Source organism: Megalobrama amblycephala, linkage group LG4 (assembly GCF_018812025.1).
Source record: "Megalobrama amblycephala isolate DHTTF-2021 linkage group LG4, ASM1881202v1, whole genome shotgun sequence".
NCBI lineage: Eukaryota > Metazoa > Chordata > Actinopteri > Cypriniformes > Xenocyprididae > Megalobrama > Megalobrama amblycephala.
This window is the reverse complement of record NC_063047.1, coordinates 47,780,683-47,800,818: the sequence shown is the minus strand read 5'-3', so window position 1 is coordinate 47,800,818 and position 20,136 is coordinate 47,780,683. Positions and strand designations below refer to the sequence as shown.

General features: G+C 36.2%; 1 protein-coding gene across 1 annotated transcript in view; it reads left to right on the top strand.

Moving 5' to 3' along the window:
- Window positions 1-12,037: 12,037 nt before the first annotated feature.
- The window catches only part of kntc1 (kinetochore associated 1), a 59,261-nt gene continuing 51,162 nt past the window's right edge, over window positions 12,038-20,136 (top strand). The window contains 8 exon segments of the mRNA XM_048189665.1: window positions 12,038-12,410; window positions 12,732-12,852; window positions 12,955-13,070; window positions 16,436-16,517; window positions 16,664-16,776; window positions 17,557-17,667; window positions 18,462-18,555; window positions 18,658-18,710. Coding sequence (XP_048045622.1) covers window positions 12,279-12,410; window positions 12,732-12,852; window positions 12,955-13,070; window positions 16,436-16,517; window positions 16,664-16,776; window positions 17,557-17,667; window positions 18,462-18,555; window positions 18,658-18,710 — 822 coding nt within the window. The 5' untranslated portion in view covers window positions 12,038-12,278.

The following is a 20,136-nucleotide window of genomic DNA, read 5'->3' as shown; positions in this document are numbered from 1 at the left end:
TATAAGTCTAAGGTGTCCCCTGAATGTGTCTGTGAAGTTTCAGCTCAAAATACCCCATAGATTTTTTTTTAATTAATTTTTTTAACTGCCTATTTTGGGGCATCATTAACTATGCACTGATTCAGGCTGCGCGGCCCCTTTAAATCTCTCGCTCCCTGCCCTCCCGAGCTCTCGACTATAAGTGCAGTTATACAGTGCATAAACAAAGTTCACACAGCTAATATAACCCTCAAATGAATCTTTACAAGATGTTCGTCATGCATGCTGCATGCATGGATCGGATCATGTAAGTATAGTTTTTATTTGGATGTTTACATTTGATTCTGAATGAGTTTGAGGCTATATGCTCTGTGGCTAACGGGCTAATGCTACACTGTTGGAGAGATTTACAAAGAATGAAGTTGTGTTTATACATTATACAGACTGCAAGTGTTTAAAAATGAAAATAGCGACGGCTCTTGTCTCCGCGAATACAGTAATAAACGATGGTAACTTTAACCACATTTAACAGTACATTAGCAACATGCTAATGAAACATTTAGAAAGACAATTTACAAATATCACTAAAAATATCATGATATCATGGATCATGTCAGTTATTATTGCTCCATCTGCCATTTTTTGCTATTGTCCTTGCTTGCTTACCTAGTCTGATGATTCAGCTGTGCACAGATCCAGACGTTAATACTGTCTGCCCTTGTCTAATGGCTTGAACATGGGCTGGCATATGCAAATATTGGGGTCATACATATTAATGATCCCGACTGTTATGTAACAGTCGGTGTTATGTTGAGATTCGCCTGTTTTTCGGTGGTCTTTTAAACAAATGAGATTTATATAAGAAGGAGGAAGCAATGGAGTTTGAAACTCAACGTATGTCTTTTCCATGTACTGAACTCTTGTTATTCAACTATGCCGAGGTAAATTCAATTTTTGATTCTAGGGCACTTTTAAATAAAAAATCTTTTTTTTTTTTTTTTTATATCATACAGGGCCATAATTTGATATCACATAATCCTATTGGGAATCACATGTTCTAAAATATTACATTGATCTAGTTTGAACCATTAGTTTTAGTTTGATGTTGGAAATCTTAAAGGACATTTCCCTGTACGGTTCAAAAGAATTGATTCCAAATTATTCCCATCTGGGAATAATTAATAAAAAACTAATGTGTACAAATAATTAATGTGGAAGCAGAAATTCCATTATGTAACCTTTACACATTCCTTTCATCATTCATAGAAGCACTTAAAAAAAGACAATGGTGGAATAAGGTTTCGAGTGACTTTGGGAGACATACTAAGAAGAGAGGGATGACCGGTACGCATTCTATTAAGAAGTGGTTAAGGACACCCTTGGAGAGTGTTTAGAATTTAATTTCTCAGACAGTGTTGAGAGAGAGAAGGAGGTGAACTGGTTGAGCAGAATAAAAAATATGACAGTAGAGGGAAGAGATACGGATGTAAGGGGCATAGAAACAAAGGCAAGGAAGGGGGGGGGGGGGGTATAATGACAGAAAATGCAGTCCACTCCAGAGCCGAAAGAAATGTTTTATTCATGCTGAGGCTGTAGATGCAAGACATGACAGAACAGAGAATTGCAAAAAGAGGGATGAATGCATAACATTACTGTCTAGCAAACACCACTGAAATATAAATAACTTGTTTACTACTCACTGAATTATCAGTTTTGTTATTACCTAGTTAAAAAAAAAAAATTCTATCTAGTCAAGTTAAGTTAATCTAGGATCTTGTCCCAAAGTGTGCTGCATACGTCCTAAAAAGTGAATCCATAACATGCCATTACATGTTTTTGGATAGTGTTGGCTTTCTGTAAGGCAAAAATTGTATCTTTGGATTTTTGGTTCTAAATTGTGATAGAAATGCCATTAGGAATCCTTTACAAATTTAACACAGCATTTATTTAGGATTTTCTGGCCATTCTCATCTAATAGTGAATATGTTAAAAACATAATTTTGAATGATTGGATCTGTTTTGCTTTAGTTTTGCTGTGCTGATCACCTTTGAGGAGTTCACCTTTATAGTCAACAGCTATGTCATTCCATCACTCTTTGACGGGCACCTTCCTTCTCTCTTATTGAAAATGCTGTGAGCATCGCCACCCTCTCAGCTCACGGATGAGGATGCTGGAAACACCCGAGCAGACAAGAAAAATGATCCTCATTTTCCAAAGGGCTGCAAGTCAGCCAGGAATGTCTATTATTCCATCGACACTGTCGGTATTAAGTTATTTCCCTCTCTAAATACGAAAAAGTTCATGAATATCTATTGAGTTCCAGGTGCGGACTCAGAGGGCTCTTCTTCACCACAATACTTTTCTCTTACGAGTGATTGAGACTCTATATTCTACCTCGCTAACTTTTTTCTCCTGAGATTGAAGTGTAAGACAATAGTATTGGAAATTGGCTTATAAATCCTTTGAGAAAACCACCACTACTTCTTTTTCTTTTCCGTGAGAGGGTTAAAGATGTTCTTTTTGTTTTCACCATCTTGTCTCTTGAATTTGATTGCTGGGCAATCCTATGCCTGTTTAAGTCTGTACCCTTAGCGCAAGCCGAGGCTCATGAGGGAGAATTTAATGTGCTCCACAGCCTGTGAGAACTGGCAGCATGCCAGGACTTGACTGGATGGTGATGCTGAGTGGAGCTACAAGCTGTTCATGCACTCCCTCAATAATTTAGGTAAATAATACCATAAATAAAAGGGCCTGGGAGAGCTAGCACAATGAGGAATCAAAGAGGGTTGAAGGGAAAGGGCAATGTTTGAGAGACATACAGTACAAGAAGGGAAGAAATCAGAAACTGTATGCTTATGAGCTACCAGGATGATCATATTTGTTCCCTGTGATTTTACCTTCAGCTTTGTATGGCCAATTTTTATAATTACCTGTTGAAATGTGTATTTCATGTTTGTGTCAAATATTTTAATTTACAAAAGCCATCTTTACATTGCCATGTGTGGCATCTGACAAGGCATGTTTACTTACACAGTCTGTTTAATGCTCCTAAAAGTTGTTATAAATGTATAACAACTGCATAATGTTCTGAGATTAATGTAATTTTGAATAGCCTACATAATTGTTATACTAGCAAAAGTGGATTCAGACATGCCCTAAGTGCACCTGCGCCATGCACCAATTCTTATAGGTTTCTACACTGAAAACAAAAATGGTGTAGGATTTACTTGGACACAGTTTTTACTCAGACATAAATTTCACAAACAATAACAGAAAAATGGCAGCAATACAGTGAATTAAATGTGAAAATTTGAAGCAGACCGAAAAATTTTATTGTTCCTTTATCGTATCCTGCTGATATTTAATGCTGATATTTAATTACCTGCTATTTTGTCCTTGATTGTGTGATGTGATAATTTAACTCACACATCTTTGCTTCCTCTCTCTTTCTCTTTCTCTCCCTTCCCCCTCTCTCTCTCTCTCTCTCTGACACACACACACACTTTCACATTCTTCACACACATCTTTCACATCCTCCAACACACATAGCTGCACATGTTGCCTCTTGTCATTTCCCTCTTCGATAGCGTGATCACACTAGTGCTATAGGAGATTGTGTGGAAGAAACAGTACTCTTACATGTACGTAGATATGCAAAAACACAGAGCCAGAAACAAAGAGAAAGATGCAACCTAAAAATAAAACTTAAAAAGTCAAGACAACTACTGGAATGACATAGTTATCCTCATTATACAAAAAAGAAAAGCATGAATTAGAGCTGCACAACGATTAATCGCGATTAATCGTTTGCAAAATAAAAGTCTGTGGTACGTAATATATGTGTGTGTTCTGTGTATAATAATTATGTATATATAAGTACATGCACATACATGTATATATTTAAGAAAAAAATTATATTTATATATAAAATATTTATATTTATATGTAATATAATATATATATATATAAATATGTATATTTATTTATACATGTATATATTTCTTAAATGTATACATGTATGTGCATGTATTTATATATACATAATTATTATACACAGAACACACACATATATTACGTAAACACAGATTTTTATTTTGCAAACGATTAATCGCGATTTATTGTTGTGCAGCCGCATGAATGGATTATGAGTATTTAAGTCGATTAATGTTCTTTAAAGTCCTGTCTTATAGATATAAAAGTATCTTTAGGGAAATAGTTCCCCCAAAATTAACATTCTGTCATTATGTACTTCCTTTACTTCATTACATCTCTTCACGTCATTCCAATCCTGCACACTACAATGTTATTTTTGGTAACACTTATGGTGCAATAAATTATTATGGCACATCAATTCATGCTTAACTAATGCACATATTTATGTATGACTCTAGAACTATACCATTTATTAATGATTACTGCATCAGCAACTAATACATATTCTACATGACTAATAGTTTAAGATATATGCATCGTTATTAATTAAATGTGTTATAATGTATTAATTCCTTAATAACAGTCACATGCCTCAACAAGTAAAGTCATGACATGATACATTTACAAGTCATTGGCTAATGATTAATTAAGCAGACAACTGGAAGTTGAAGTACATCGCTTTGACCAATTGTGATAACACATTAATTTACACTATTTGTTATTACTATGTTATTAAGGAATTCATACACTGACACATTTAATTAATAGCAATTCATATATTACTTAATCTATTAGTCATATAGACTCTTTATTAGTTGCTGATGCAGTGATCATTAATTAATGGTTTAGTTCTTCATGAGTCATACATTAACACATGATTATCTGTGCATTAGTTAAGCATGAATTAATGCTAAATAGTGCACCTGTATTGTAAAGTGTTACCTTATTTTGTTTTCTGTACAACAGAAAAGTATGGATATTAAAGCAACTCTTTTCCATACAACAGTTCATAGTGACCAAAAACACCATAAACATGTTTGATTTTAAGTCTTCAGAAAAAAAAATGTAAATATTCTTCAAAATGTCTCCATTTGTTTTACACAGAATAAATAACAGCATACAGGTTTGGAACAACATGAGGGCAAATGAATAATGATTTTTACCTTTAACTGAATTGATTCATTTTATTCACTGGGAATAAAATACTTTTAAGTAAAAAACTGAATGTCTTAAATCTTACCACTGGCACAAAGTACCATTCCAATAAGTAAAATAATAAGTGCTTTATCTATACTTTTTTTTTTTTTTTTTTTTTACACACTTTCCTTTCTCTGTCTCCCTCTCTTTCTGGCTCTCTCTCTCTCTCTCTCTCTCTCTCCCTGGTTTTTGCCTTGCTGCTGTGTCTCATTTGAATAATTCAGCACAGTACTACTATTCTCCAGGGCTCCATTGTCTCAGTGTGGCAGCCAAGCAAAAGAGAGAGAGAGTGGAAAGGAGCAAAGAAGGAAGGGCAAAAGCCATAGCAGTGAGGCTTCCTTGCCTGCTCGCCTGACTGTGTAAATCAGTCCTAATGAGCCAGTGAAATGGCAGATAGTCCAACACACACACATAGCAGCCATCATATCTTCCATAAGCTTAAGGTATTGACTGCTCACCTGACCTTCTCCTTATTCCTCTACTCACATCTCTGTACCTTTTCTCAGCCTTTTCGATTCAGTTCAAGCCAATTGTGGTAGGGAAAAAATATACATTGTATTTAACTTAAAGAAGCAGAATTACAATAATAAGGAAATTCAAATATATTAATTTAACTGCTGTAAGTGGAGTTTTTAATAATGCATTTTCTTTTTTAGTTGGAATTACTCATAAACATAATCATAACACAACAAATATGAGGTATTTTTAAAAACATTAGCTTGATCCATCCATCCATTTTCTGCTTGCCATCCCACAAGTCCTTTTCCCCTAGCAACTTCCTCTAGTTCCTCTTGGGGGACCCGAGGGCATTTCCAGGCCTGCCGGGAGATATAATTCCTCCAGTGCGTCCTGGGTCTGCTTGGGGTCTCTTCCCAGTTTGACATACCCTAAAACACCTTTACTGGAAGACATCCCGGATATATCCTTACCAGATGCATAAACCATCTCAACCTCTCGGATATCTGAGCTTTGCATCTGGAATCTCAGGGTTAGTCCAGATACCCTGCAGAGAAAGCTCATTTCAGACACTTTTACTCCTTCTTTCAGTCACTACCCAAAGCTCATGACCATAGTTGAGTGTGGGAACACAGACAGACTTGTAAATTGAGAGCTTTGCCTTTAGGCTCAGATTCCTCTTTGCAGCTTCCTGCATTACAGCCGTAACCGCACAAATCTGCCTATCAACCTCATTCTGCGACCTGCCATCACTTGTGAACAAGACCCTGAGATACCTGAAGTCCTCCACTTGAAGAAGCAACTCACCCCCTACCCAAAGAGGGCAATCCACATTTTCCAGCTGAGAACCATGGCCTTGGATTTAGAGGTGCTGATCCTCATCCCCACTGCTTTACAGTCAGCCATCTAATGGTTTGCAAGAACCTCTTTGAGGCCGACAAAAAGTCCTTCTCTATGGCTATACAGCTAAGTTTTTCTTCTAATACAACTGCAGCTGCAGTCCATCTACAGTATCTTGCCAATATATGACAATCACATCTGAAGTTCCACCTTTTAAATGATCCTGAAAGGTCTATTTCATCCACCCTGCAGCCTCCCTCGCTGTTGGTGTCCACCAATGTCTTTTTGGGTTGCCACCATGACAAGCACCAACAACCTTTCCAGTAAAGTCCCTTTAAGATAAGTCATTTCACTCAGTGCCCATCTTTGAGACGCCTCTCGGGCATGCAAGAGCAGCTCCTATCTCTTTGAATGGGATAACATCAAATTCTCCAAAACTGTTCACCAAGCTTACAATTAAATTTCATATTTGAAATCACCAATGAAATCTGACAACAACTGTCTCATAAATTTTGTTTCTAAACACTTGGATCATGACAAAAAACTGCAGTTTTCAGGCTGGACGACTCTAATGTGCATCTACAGTCCTAAGCGCTCGTCTCAGATCACTGACTGTTTCTATAGGAACCGGAGCTTCTAATGGCAGCTGCAGTGACACGATGACTTTAGCAATCGGCGATTGGCTTTTTTTATTTAGAAGGCGGCACTTATTCCACCATATTGAGCGTTGCACTTTCTCCCATTCATAGTAATACAAGTGCACCGTCTTTCTGTATAGAACGTTTTTGCTTTAAGCCTCAGCTCAAAGTAGTTTCTTCTGCAATGGAGGCTTTGGAGAACCCACTCGAACTCTATGTCCCCAGCCTTTATTGGGTTGAAGAAGGTGGGAGTTAAAGATCTGGACAGGATCCAAACATTCCCAGTTCCCCTAAAAATCTGTTTGGGTTTCACAGGTCTATCCGGCAGTCTCCCTCACCATCTTATGACTGGCTCCACTCATGATGGGCCCCACTTAGGACTAGGGTTGGGAATTGAAAATCATTTCCAATTCTGGAATCGGACACTTGTAATAAAATAAAAATTTCAAACCATTTTCATGAACAAGCATGAGAGAATTCTATTTCAGTTTTCATCCAAGCGCATCATGAATTTTCGATTTTGGACCAGGTTTTTCATTTAGGTGCATCCCTAGTAACACTATATTGGATCCTGCATGAGATCTTAAAGTGACAGCAGCCTAAGAAACCTGCTGCAGTCTGTGTCATTAACTTTAATCAAAGAACAAAAGAAAAAGAAAATTACTCACTGATCTTGACTTAATTCATTTTGTAACTTTAATAATTAATGTATATTTTATTTGTATAAAGAAAACAATGCAATGTTATTTTACATTTGATTACAATTTCTGAACTTTGTTCAGTTGTTCAGTTCAGAAACATTTTACTGTTCTTTAGACTGCTGATTTTTGTTCATGGAAATCAGCTGCAACAAAACGTTTTGCCAAAAGACAAACGATTTTACTTCTCTAGAATTGAAACTGAAAATCAAAAAGAATCAGAATCGATAAGCAGAATTGGAATCGCTAAGATTCAAATTATAACCCTAACTCTATTTAGGACCCCCAAGGAAGGAAGATAATTTGAACTGTGGTTCGGTGCAAAAACACAGAGCACACTCAGAATCTTCCCTTCCGAAACAAAGTCACATTGATGCAACATTCTCATCTACTGTGCTAAACCCCAAAACCATGGCACCAAGCCAGGGATTTATTCCCACCTCCACATGACTCTTACCATGGGTGACTCCAGAGAAGGAGAGTGTCTGACCACCATCCAAGTGTTTGGTTACAGAACCTGAGCTTTGCAGGGAAAGAGTGTACAACAGAGAAAGAGTGCCGTCCATCAAGTTGTCCCTTGAAAACCTCAGATATTACCTGATTGGAAGGGAATTTGACTTAGAGACTGACCATCCCTTCAGCCCTTCATGTTATGCCACATTCCTGGAAGAAAGAACGTGGTAGCTGACTACCTGTCCTGCTTCCCGGACACTTTGCAGCTAGGAGAAGGGGAATGTAGTAGGGGACCTAGCTTTTGGGCTGAATAGCACTGGACACACGTTACACCAACTTACATCCCTGTTTCCCCTCCATACAGTACACTGTATGAGCAGAGTCCTTGGCACATTCTCAGCAAAGACCATGGCAACAAGTCCTTGGCTCAGACCAGTTATGAACGCACCATTCCAGGACCTGATAGGCTTTGGCCAGTCTGAGCCTGTTTTCTCCCAAAATTTTTTTTTTTTTTTTTTTTCTCTCAATTTCTGTCACCTGATGGAGTTTATAATATTTATTTTCCCAAAAAACAAAAAATAACATAAACTAAAAAGATTACTTGCTGTTGGGTTCATGTCTTTCTGTGACAAAAGCTTGGCCATTAACACCAACTTATTCACGTAAAACTGGCATTTGTCTGCATTCTGTGTCAAACCACAGATTTCCAGTCTTTTTATAGGCTACACTGTAAAAAATAAATCTGTAAAATAACAGCAGCTCATTACCTGGACATTATCCAGTAATTTTACAGACATTTCTATTTACCCTAAATCACAATGCAGTGCACAATTCTAAATATAGGTAAAACACCTGTGAAAAATAAATACAGAAAATTCCATTAAACTAATATAATACATTGTGCCCTATTTTCACAGATCTTTTACCACATGTATCCGTTTATCGTGACACTCTTTGTCAGGTACATGGATAATGATGTCATTTAAAATGTCTACTTTAGTGCTGGTGTACATGGTTTATCCGAATCTGCTCTCCCTTCACTATGTTGCATTCACATTTTCTGATCTCTCCCCCCTTCTTTGAACACAAGATTCACTGTCTCTTTTACCTTCATTTCTGAAGTGATGTGCATTGCTGCCATCTGCAGTTCAACACGTTCGCACTGTGCTGCAATTTCTATAGTGCGAGCGAGAGTCAGATCTATTCCAGCAATTCTCTGCACACTTACTGAGACCTGCGCTGACTCAAAACTGAAGCTCTTATTTGATTGTCTTTATCAGCTCCAAAATCACAATCTTTGGCACTCTCTCTGTGTGTGTGTGTGTGAGAGAGAGAGAGAGAGAGAGAGAGAGAGAGAGAGAGAGAGAGAGAGAGAGAGTGTGAATGCTCTTTTATAGATTTGCAGCTCTGAGTTGTCTGAATCCTGAGTTCCAGCATCCAAGAGAACCTGCTGATCCTTATGGATACTGTACGTCTTCTTTCAAAATAAAAACAAAAATAGCAAAAATCTCACAACATCCAAGGTTTAGATCCAGAATGAAAAATCAGAATATGTAAATTATTGAAAACATAGATGGGTTGTTTTAACCCAGTGGTTGGGTTAAATGTTTGCCCAACCTGCTTGGTAGTTTTATTTAACTCAACTATTGTTTAAAAATTACTGTTATGCTTGCTTAAAATGAGCCCAAAATATGTTGGAAATTAAAGGATTAGTCCACTTTTAAATACACTTTTCCTGATAAATTTACTCACCCCCATGTCATCCAAGATGTTCATATCTGTCTTTCGTCAGTCGAAAAGAAATGAAGGTTTTTGAGGAAAACATTTCAGGATTTTTCTCCTTACAGTGGATTTCAATGGCTACCAACAGATTGAAGGTCAAAATTACAGTTTCAGTGCAGCTTCAAGGGCTTTAAACGATACCAGATGAGTAATAAGGGTCTTATCTAGCGAATCGATCGGTAATTTTAAAAAAAAATACAACCGTTTATGCTTTATAAACAAAATATCGCCTTGAACGTACTTTCCGCTTCCGCGTTCTTCATAACGCTTACGCTGAATGTCCTACGCCTTCCCTATTCTAATTACGGAAAGAACGCGGCGCCAGTTTAGTTTTTTTTCCCCGTAAGTAGAATAGGGAAGGCGTAGGACATTCAGCGAAAGCATTATGAAGAATGCGGAAGCGGAAAGTACGTTCAAGGCGATATTTTGTTTATAAAGCATAAACGGTTGTATTTTTTTTCGAAAATGACCGATCGATTCGCTAGATAAGACCCTTATTACTCATCTGGTATCGTTTAAAGCCCTTGAAGCTGCACTGAAACTGCAATTTTGACCTTCCACCTGTTGGTAGCCATTGAAATTCACTGTAAGCAGAATAATCCTGGAATGTTTTCCTCAAAAACCTTCATTTCTTTTCGACTGACGAAAGAAAGACACGAACATCTTGGATGACATGGGGGTGAGTAAATTTATCAGGAAAAGTGTATTTAAAAGTGGACTAATCCTTTAACATTTATTAGAATGTTTAATAAATGAACAGCATGAAAAATAATTAAATAAAACTGCCCAGCACGTTGGTCAAATATTTAACCCAACCGCTGGGTTATTTTCCAACTTGATGCTTTTTGATTCATGTTTCTACAAAATGATCATATTGTGTTTGTAAACACATTATTATTATTATTATTATTATTATTATTATTATTTGTTTTTGGAAATAGGCTTGCTTCCTTGCTAAAAAAGAAGAAGAAAATTTTCAGATATGTGAAACAATGTCAAAATAAAGGACTAACTAACTAACTAACTAACTAACTAACTAACTAAATAAATAAATAAATAAAAGCTCAGGTTTGTTGAAAAGGTATAAACGATTTACCGGACTATAAGTTGTCAATATCATTGGACAGAGTTAACAAGAAAAGGAAAAACAGAAAAGAAATGTCAAATATGATTTTTAAGTGGGGGCTTAAGGAATAAATAATTAAAGGGTTAAATAAGGTAATAAGAAAAATAAATAAAAAGGGTAAAACCTGTTCTAGGCAGGGACGGATTAGCCCCCTATATATTAAATATTAAAATATGCCCCTTAAAATGAGCACACTCTTACTCTTATATCTGATATGTCGAAAAAGCAAAAAGTTTCTTGTCTTGTCACTTTCATATGCTACATCAAATATACATATATTTTCCATTCAAAACAGCAAAATTTATATATATATACTCGAGTATATATATACTTTATACTTTATATACTCGTAAATACTCTTTCAGCGGTAAAAACTATAAAGTTGCATTGAATTCGCACTCGTCTTCTGCCTTCTTTGGTCATCTTGCTCATTTTGACGTGCACTGAGGAAGAACAACCTTAAAAAGCTTTTTAACTTTTAAAGCTTTTTGAGGATGAGTTTAAACTCCGCCTATGCAAAAAGAGAGAGAGATGGGATAAAGGAAATAAAGGAGTCATCTGTATAGCATTAAAAACATTTGGTTGTGCAAGACTGGTTCATGGCAGTGTAGAAGGAATGACACAATAGGCCTACTATCTTAGCAAAGAATTGGATACTCTGCTGCTCTCAATAAATCATTTTTCATAATAGGAAAGCATGATTCTGCCAATTATGATTCTGAGACTTTGTGAGGAAGCTGATAAATGAGAATTCAAAACAGAAAGAATCCAACACAGAGAATAATTAAAACCTCTTGGTATCAATTAATAATTCTTTTTAAGTATGTAAAGTTATTTTCAACTATTTAAAAGAAATACATGGGTTCCCACTCCTTTCATATGTCAACGCTTCACACTCCATCCAGTAGGTGTCGAAAATCCACCAATAGTTGCACAAAACGTAGTAGAAGAAGAAGACATCGGCGCCAAATTTCAACGTTCAGGGCGGAGTTTGGTTTCACTTGCTGGTGTATAGATTTTATTCACTAATAATTAAGTTTTTTTTAAAGTAATTGTAGTACATGTCAAATCGTTTGGAAACTCCTGCGACATTTTGCGCCCTGTGAATCGAAGTGTCATGCCGGTGGACAGTTAATATTTCGCGTCGCGTTTGACCAAACTAATAAGCGTCAATAATGTGGAATAACGTCGAGCTTCTGCTGAACGAGGACACTAACACAGTCCGACTGTACAGCGATGCTGAACAAGAGTCCGGAAACGCTTTATATCAAGTGGATACCTTGGTTAAAATCTCATCCTCCGAAAGGGTTAGCAAAACTGTATTTGTTGCTAATTGCAATAACAAAAAGTACTGTCATATGTATTTGGGAATGACAGCTTGGGTTTAACATACCTTGCATTACGATATCAATATATGTGTGATAGTTTTGCATTGTTGATACCTTGTTTTGTGTTTTACACTGAAATTAATATTGTTTCTATATATCTGTATTTGAGTTGTACTCTATTGTTTGATTAAAGATAAAATAATAATTATGATTATTGTTTCTTTTCCTTTTATCCTCATTATCATTATCATTTCCTTTTATAATCATTATCATTATAGCTATTGTTGTTTTATGCTCCAGGTACTGTCTATTCCGAAGGTCTACGCCTCCTGTACTCCAAACTGCTGTATTGTTGTTGCTGACACCGCAGTGGTTCTCTTTGATCCTGGTTTCCAGACTGTTCTGATTCACCTGTATTTTGGTAACACAAGCTGTATTATGCACAGTTAATATTAACTGTCCACAGTATTGTTTACAAAATAAGGAAAACCTATATCTTTAATTGTTCTCATGTTTGATTCAGACTCTGTAGTAGACGCAGTTACTGCTTGTCCCCAAGGACAGTTTCTTCTGGTTGGAGAGAGAAATGGAAGTCTGCACATCATCTATGTTCCTCTGAAAAAGACAGTGCTGACCAAAGTAAGCTGAAATAAATGGAATTGTATTCATTGGTAATCTGACTCTAATAACACAGAGCTGTTGAGATAGTTAAAGTTGACATATCGAGTGTAACGGCTTCTCGAACAAGAAAAGGGCGGGACTTGATTTTGTCCATCGGGAATCGATTGGATCATTGTGGATTGCTATTGCTGTGATGTCATGTGAGTGACAGGTAGTCCCGCTTTCACGTAAATACGTTGTCAGAGAAGAGATGAAGCTGGAAGGGGAAGTTGTTTTTTATTTAAAAATTACAAGGGCACATGAATAAAAAAAAAAAAGTGCACAGATGTTAAAGGTGCAATATGTAAGATTTTTGCAGTAAAATATCCAAAAACCACTAGGCCAGTGTTATATATTTTGTTCACTTGAGTGCTCCGGGACGTGTGAGGAGTCGCCTGTCAATTGCATCATACCCGCGTTACCCTTGGTTTCCGGTTTTATTTTGTAGAAACCATGGAAACACCAAAGACGCTTTAATATTTACATGTTTTAATAGACAAGGGAACAACTGTTTGGTTATGTTTATAGACAGAAAACTAATTATTGTTATATAGCTCAACACGTTTAGTCTTATTAAATCTAGTTTTCCTGATTTTTTGTTTTACGAGTACCATGCTTTACCATGCCTCAGAAAAACACTATTTAGTGAAGTAGCTAACATAGCATAATCAGATGCAGCTTTATTTTTAGTAACCGTAATACAGCATTTTCTTTATCATACAATTAGTGTTGCTTTCGTCAACGAAAATTATGACTAAATATCGTCTTCAACTAACCTTTATCACATGACGAAAATGAGACAAGATGCAACGTAAATGCTGGTCATGTAACGATGACTATAATTAAATGTATAATGCAATATTGTTGACGAATAAAAACAAGACTAAATGTGGTTTACAAAATAAAAACTATGCTAAAATGTCTCTTCATTTTCGTTAACCAAAACGAGACGAGACAAAATGTTATAGCGTTATTTTGTCTCGTTTAGTCACGTTATTATTATTTTGTAGTGTTTCTGTTTCCTGTGTCTCACTTCAGGGGCTGCATCAGGTCGCACTGCGCAGACGCAGGCGACGTCACTTCCTCTGACATAGAGAAAGGGACCGATATGTAGATTTCACGTGCTCATAACTTCATTGTTATTTAAAGGTCCCGTTCTTCGTGATCCCATGTTTCAAACTTTAGTTAGTGTGTAATGTTGTTGTTAGAGTATAAATAAAATCTGTAAAATTTTAAAGCTCAAAGTTCAATGCCAAGCGAGATATTTTATTTAACACAAGTCGCCTACATCGAACGGCCAGTTTGGACTACATCCCTCTACTTCCTTCTTTAATGACGTCACTAAAACAGTTTTTTGACTAACCTCCGCCCACAGGAATACACAAGAGTTGCGTTTGTAGAGTGTGTTTGTCGCCATGTCGTCGAAACGCTGTTATTTTCATCCCGCAGTCCAATCACCGGGTCTGATTCCGGCTCAAATTGATAGGGTAAAATTAAAGACATGTTTACAATAACACTGAGCGAGTGCATCTCCACGTTATGGTAAGAGGCGTGACCGGGCAAGGTTCGCTAAGCTGCTGTCGAATCACAACACAGGAACCGCTGGCACAATCAGAACTCGTTACGTATTTCTGAAGGAGGGACTTCATAGAACAAGGAAGTCATCAGCCCGTTTTTATGATAGTGGAAACAGCGGTATACAGATAAGGAAATTATGTGAAAAATACTGTGTTTTTTTTACACGCGAAACATGAACACGTTATATTGCACACTATAAACACAATCAAAGCTTCAAAAAACCACAGAAAACGGGACCTTTAAAGCAGATTCTTACGTTTAAAATGAATCCAAAATCAACATAATATATTGCGTTGATCACAAGATATTACTCATGGAACGATGTAACATACTTGGCTAAAAACATGTCTCTCATCTTTCCGGGATGCAGTGTGTATCCAGTGTTCCTGGAACCATCCATGTTCGTTTTCCAACGTTGAATAACACAAAATAGGTGTCATGTTAACTTAGAAACTCAGAATTTTAATGCATCTAACCATTTCGAAAAACTCCTAACGAGTGCTGAGAAGTGTCTTTTATCAGCAGTGTCTTTTATTTGTCTTTTATCAGCAGTTTTTCAGCAGGAAAATGTCAAAATGTAATGTAATTTATATTTTCTAAAACATTAAAAAGTGTTCTATTAAATGATGCCTAACTTTTGACTCTCCTTGCTACAGTTTTGGAGTTATGAGTCTTTACTTTTGTGTTTGTCGCTCAGAAAAAAAAAAAAAAAAAAAAAGCCTTCAGGGCTTAAAGGGTTAAGAGACATCTCAAGGCATTATAAGGTATAATCTATATAATGTAGGTAACAATATAATAAGATAACCTTGTTTTAAGCTGGGTTTGGCTAAAAGAATTTTAGTTTCGTCTATACTACTAGGTACTATACTATATTGACTGGGTTAAATAGAATTGCATTACTAAAAAGAGACTAAAATAAATTTTTCATTGACTAAAATTAGACTAAAATGTCATCAGTTTTCGTCGACTAAAACTAGCCGAAAATAGTCATGGATAATTCGGACTAAAATAAGACTAAAATGCTCAGACTTTTAGTCGACTGAAACTTGACTAGACTAAAAAGAGTATGAATGTGACTAAAACTAATAAAAACTAAAATGACAGCTTGACACAAAGACTAGACTAAAACTAAAATTAAAACAGGCCGCCAAACACAACACTACATACAATACGTTTTAAAATGACTTGCATGTCATTTATCAACACAAGCCATCCAGCATTTAATATGATATTTTAAAATCGATTTATCTTACTGCAGTGTGTAACAGTGTCTCACAGCAGCCACCGAGCGAACGCACAGAGTAACGTTATAACATCATTTTCAACACACTCAAATGTATCTAACATGATAAACAGAGCTGCGTTACCTCATACTAATGACCGGAAAAGCGGAAGCGGCGCCGGCGACTGTCATAATAAAAGTTCTGCTGCTCGTGAGGCGTGTGTTGCGCAATCGCTCCAGCTCCTCGTTCAGCTCCCGCAACACTCGCTCCTGCTCTGCTTCATGCTACAGTAACATTAATAATCGCATCCATGAACATGATTTCTTCCCGAGTCCTGTCCCAATTGTTTCCACCGGCTGTGATGTGATGTCCCAATATTTCGCTCTCAAACTTGCCGTCATCAAGCTACGCCTTTGTTTTGATAGGCCTCTAGCGACCACTAGCGGACAGAAATCCTACATACTGCACCTTTAAAAAAAAAAAAAAAATCCATTAAACTATATTTAGCAAATTGATTTCATGGTAACTTTAATCTTTTTCCAGACTCTGCACCAACAAAACTCCTCTGATGGTGATGAGACAACCTTTAAGAGCCTAATTCTACACGAGACACCTGGTTCTAAAGGTGAGTTTATGTAAATACTAAGCAGTAAAATAAGATATAAACTTATACAACTTAAATAGATGTGGCCACTGACAGCATTGCCATAGTCTGTACTTTGTACTTGTGTTAAATTATTATTAAAACATTTTCTTTCTTTTGTGTTTTAGGAGTGTATGATCTCTTTTTTATTGTTAACAATGGTTTCCTACACACATCCAATGTGGCTTTGGGAAAAATACAGAGAGCGATTGAAAACATGGATCTAGTGGCTTTAAATAAGGTAGATGTTTCATTTAATCAAACGCTTCTACATTTTTTCTTACATTTTATTAAAGGGTTCACCCAAAAAAAAAAAAAAAATATTTTCTTTCTTTAGTTACAAACCCTTACGTTGTTCCAAACCCTTAAAGGATTAGTTCACCCCAAAAATTCTGTCATTAATTACTCACCCTCATGTCACTCCAAACCCTTAAGACTTTCGTTCATCTTTGGAACACAAATGAAGATCTTTGTGATGAAATCTGAGAGCTTTCTTTCTGCTTCATGTGCTCTATGTATGTGATTTGATCAATGTTTTTATGTGAATAAAAGCCTAAATTAAATCTTTTAAATCATTTAAAAAATAATTAAACATGATTGTGTCTCTTCAGAATACTTTTATTAAACCACTCAATTCATATGTATTACTTTTACTATTTTTATGAACATTTTTGATGCATGACAGTTTTGGGGGAATGGCCTTTCATTGGAGGAACAGGTCTTATTAAAAAATCTTCCTTTCTTTGTGTTATGAAGATTAATGGATTTGGAACAACGTGAGTAAATGACATAATCTAAATTATTAAAATGACCTAAGCTGGTCATAGGTATGGTTGTCTCATGAGTTAGCCAGGAGAAGGCAAGATTGTAGGGCTGCATGATAATGACACAAATCATATTTGTCATTTATTCCCTTGAAATTGTAATTGCGATTATTAATTATGATTATCACAATTTACATTGAATGATGCTTTGAATTAATTGTGCTGCCCTAGAAGATTGTTTTTTTTTTATCTTACAGATCCAAGATGATATTCTTTTGAACTTCTGCTCAACTAAAGAGATTCATGAAGATGGTTGCATCTCGGCAGGTCTGGTCTGCTTTGGAAGCACAGTCCACCTTCTGATTGGGGTAACTTTGAGTCTATATCTCAAACTCAACTGCATTTTGTCTCTCTCCCCAAAAATGAGCTCATGCTTCTTTTTCTTCTGGCTTTCCAGCAAAATTATTGACATAATTTTTGATTTCTGAAAAGAAATTCAGGCGGTCACACTTCACATTTCATTCCATTGACTTCCATTTATACACATTTCGCTACATCCCAGAGTTTTAAGTTTATTGAACTCTGACCTGTGAATTTGTATCACGTGCAGATGTGTGACCAATAGAAGATTCCACAGCGTGACCTCTTAGATTAATTAACCGAACACAAACTTTAAATCTGCAGATATATTATATGTTGAATTGTGTTTTATGTTTTTGTTTTTTTTGTTTTTTTAATGCTGTGGAGTGTGACGTCATATTGCAACCTTTGCAGTGTCCGTAAAAATGTTGCGTGCTTAAAGTCTAGTGTGACTATCTTTACAGCAGACAAGAATTGGTGGGGAAGGCATTAGATACATCAAGTACAAAAAGAAAACTAAGAATTGATGGCTTAAACAAGTTCACACTGCAACAATAAATCTTTTTTTAAAATACCTGCTTCAAATGTTAAACATATCTTTTGTTGAGGATTTTGTCAAAGATATGGCCTTTAAAAGATCTTTTAAGTACTCTTACTCAGATTTGTTGATTAGAGAATTTTTCAAATTAAATTTCATTATCATTCCCTTTCCATGACTGATACAGCAAAGTGACCCTAACTCCACTCACAAATTGAAATGTAGGAGCTGTAAGTAATTTCTTCACCTGTATCTTTATGACAGGCGGATGGTGCTAATGTTCTTTCACTTTGGACCATGGGTCCTGGGCAGACTTCACTGTCTCTCACAAAACTCCTTGACTCTGCTTTAATGTCAGGTACTAAATGTGTTTTTACTATGTTTACATTGATTATTACTAAATATGAAGTGTGTTAACAAAGCTTTAAATTAATGAAAATATTCTTTTTGTCTATTCAAGTGGTGAAGAAGATTCAAGTTGTGGATAATTTGATGTATGTCCTAAATGAAGAGGTAAGGCCTTCTGGAAACTGATGTTGATGCTAGTTATGCACCCAAATTAAAATTCTTGGCTGATACCAAAAATATTTTCTGGTATTTAGTCTGTAATGATAATTAGAAGATACCTTGCTGAGTTTGTTTTTATGCCGGGTTCTTGGCTGGTTTAGGCCTGCTGTGGACCGCTGACTCTCAAAAATATTCGTATTCTGTGCAGACAAATCAACCTTTCTATTACGGGGCACAATTCACAATTGATTTTTAGGGGCATTTTACCTTTTATAAGGGTGATTTTTCTAACATTATATGTATGCATCAACTTTTGTCACATCTTAGACTAAATCCAATTCCATTAGAATAATAAGATATTGTAAGGCTGTTATTAATCAAATGAAATCAATATCCTTAAAATCCATCTTTGCACTACAGAGGTGGCATAGAAATGGCATCTGAAGTGACATTTAGATGTATTTACACAGACTGTTCATTGTTTACCAAAGGATTTTGTGGGTGGACCTCAGACCCTCTAAGGCAGGGGTGTCAAACTCAGTTCCTGGAGGGCCACTGTCCTGCAGAGTTTAGCTCCAGCCCTAATTAAACACACCTGAACCAGCTAATGAATTCCCTCCAGGAGCAGAGTTTCACACGTGCTCTAGGGTGATCTAGGGAAGGCGTCCCTGGAAGAAGAAATGTAAATAAAAATGTCTTTATATTGACTTGTACCTGGACCTTACAGTCGAGTCGACTCAAGCCTCTATTTAGATATGTAGTGTTACTATCCACATTACATTCACAGTGGTGTTTTTAGGAAACCAAACAATTTGCTAACCAATCAGATCTCAAGGTACCGCCATAATTCCTCCATAATCAGTCAGACAGTCAGACCATTTTTATAATCGATCATTGATGTCACTTTCGAGTATCTGGGTACTCTGGGTGCCCATCCCTAGTAAACAGCATAATGTAGAATTGAGTACCAGCCCACTTCAAGCACTGCCGTCACAGTCATATTTCAGACTGTCCTCATTCAGTTTATTACTTGAATGCTGCTGTTAAATCGAGTGCTGCCAACTCTGGCTAACCCTGAAGTTAGCATTACACTGGTTCCCTCAAAAAAAAAAGAAAAAGAAAAAAAAGGATTTTTCCATGGGTTTTTGAATTATCACAAAAAATAATCTCTGTGATCAACAAAAGTTTGATACTTAAGATTTGTCCATCAAGATAATTTTCACAAAGATAAAATAATGAAATAAAATAAAGTGAAATATGATTGGTCATATTGCCCACCCATACTTAGGTCTAAATGGTATGTCATTTTTTTTTTTTTTTTTTTATTGTGGAGTGTGATCCTGCTTGAAAAAAATCTATATATTTTTGTCTTATCACACGTCCCTACAGTCAATGATAGCATTTTAAATATCTGCACTGTAAATTGTGACTA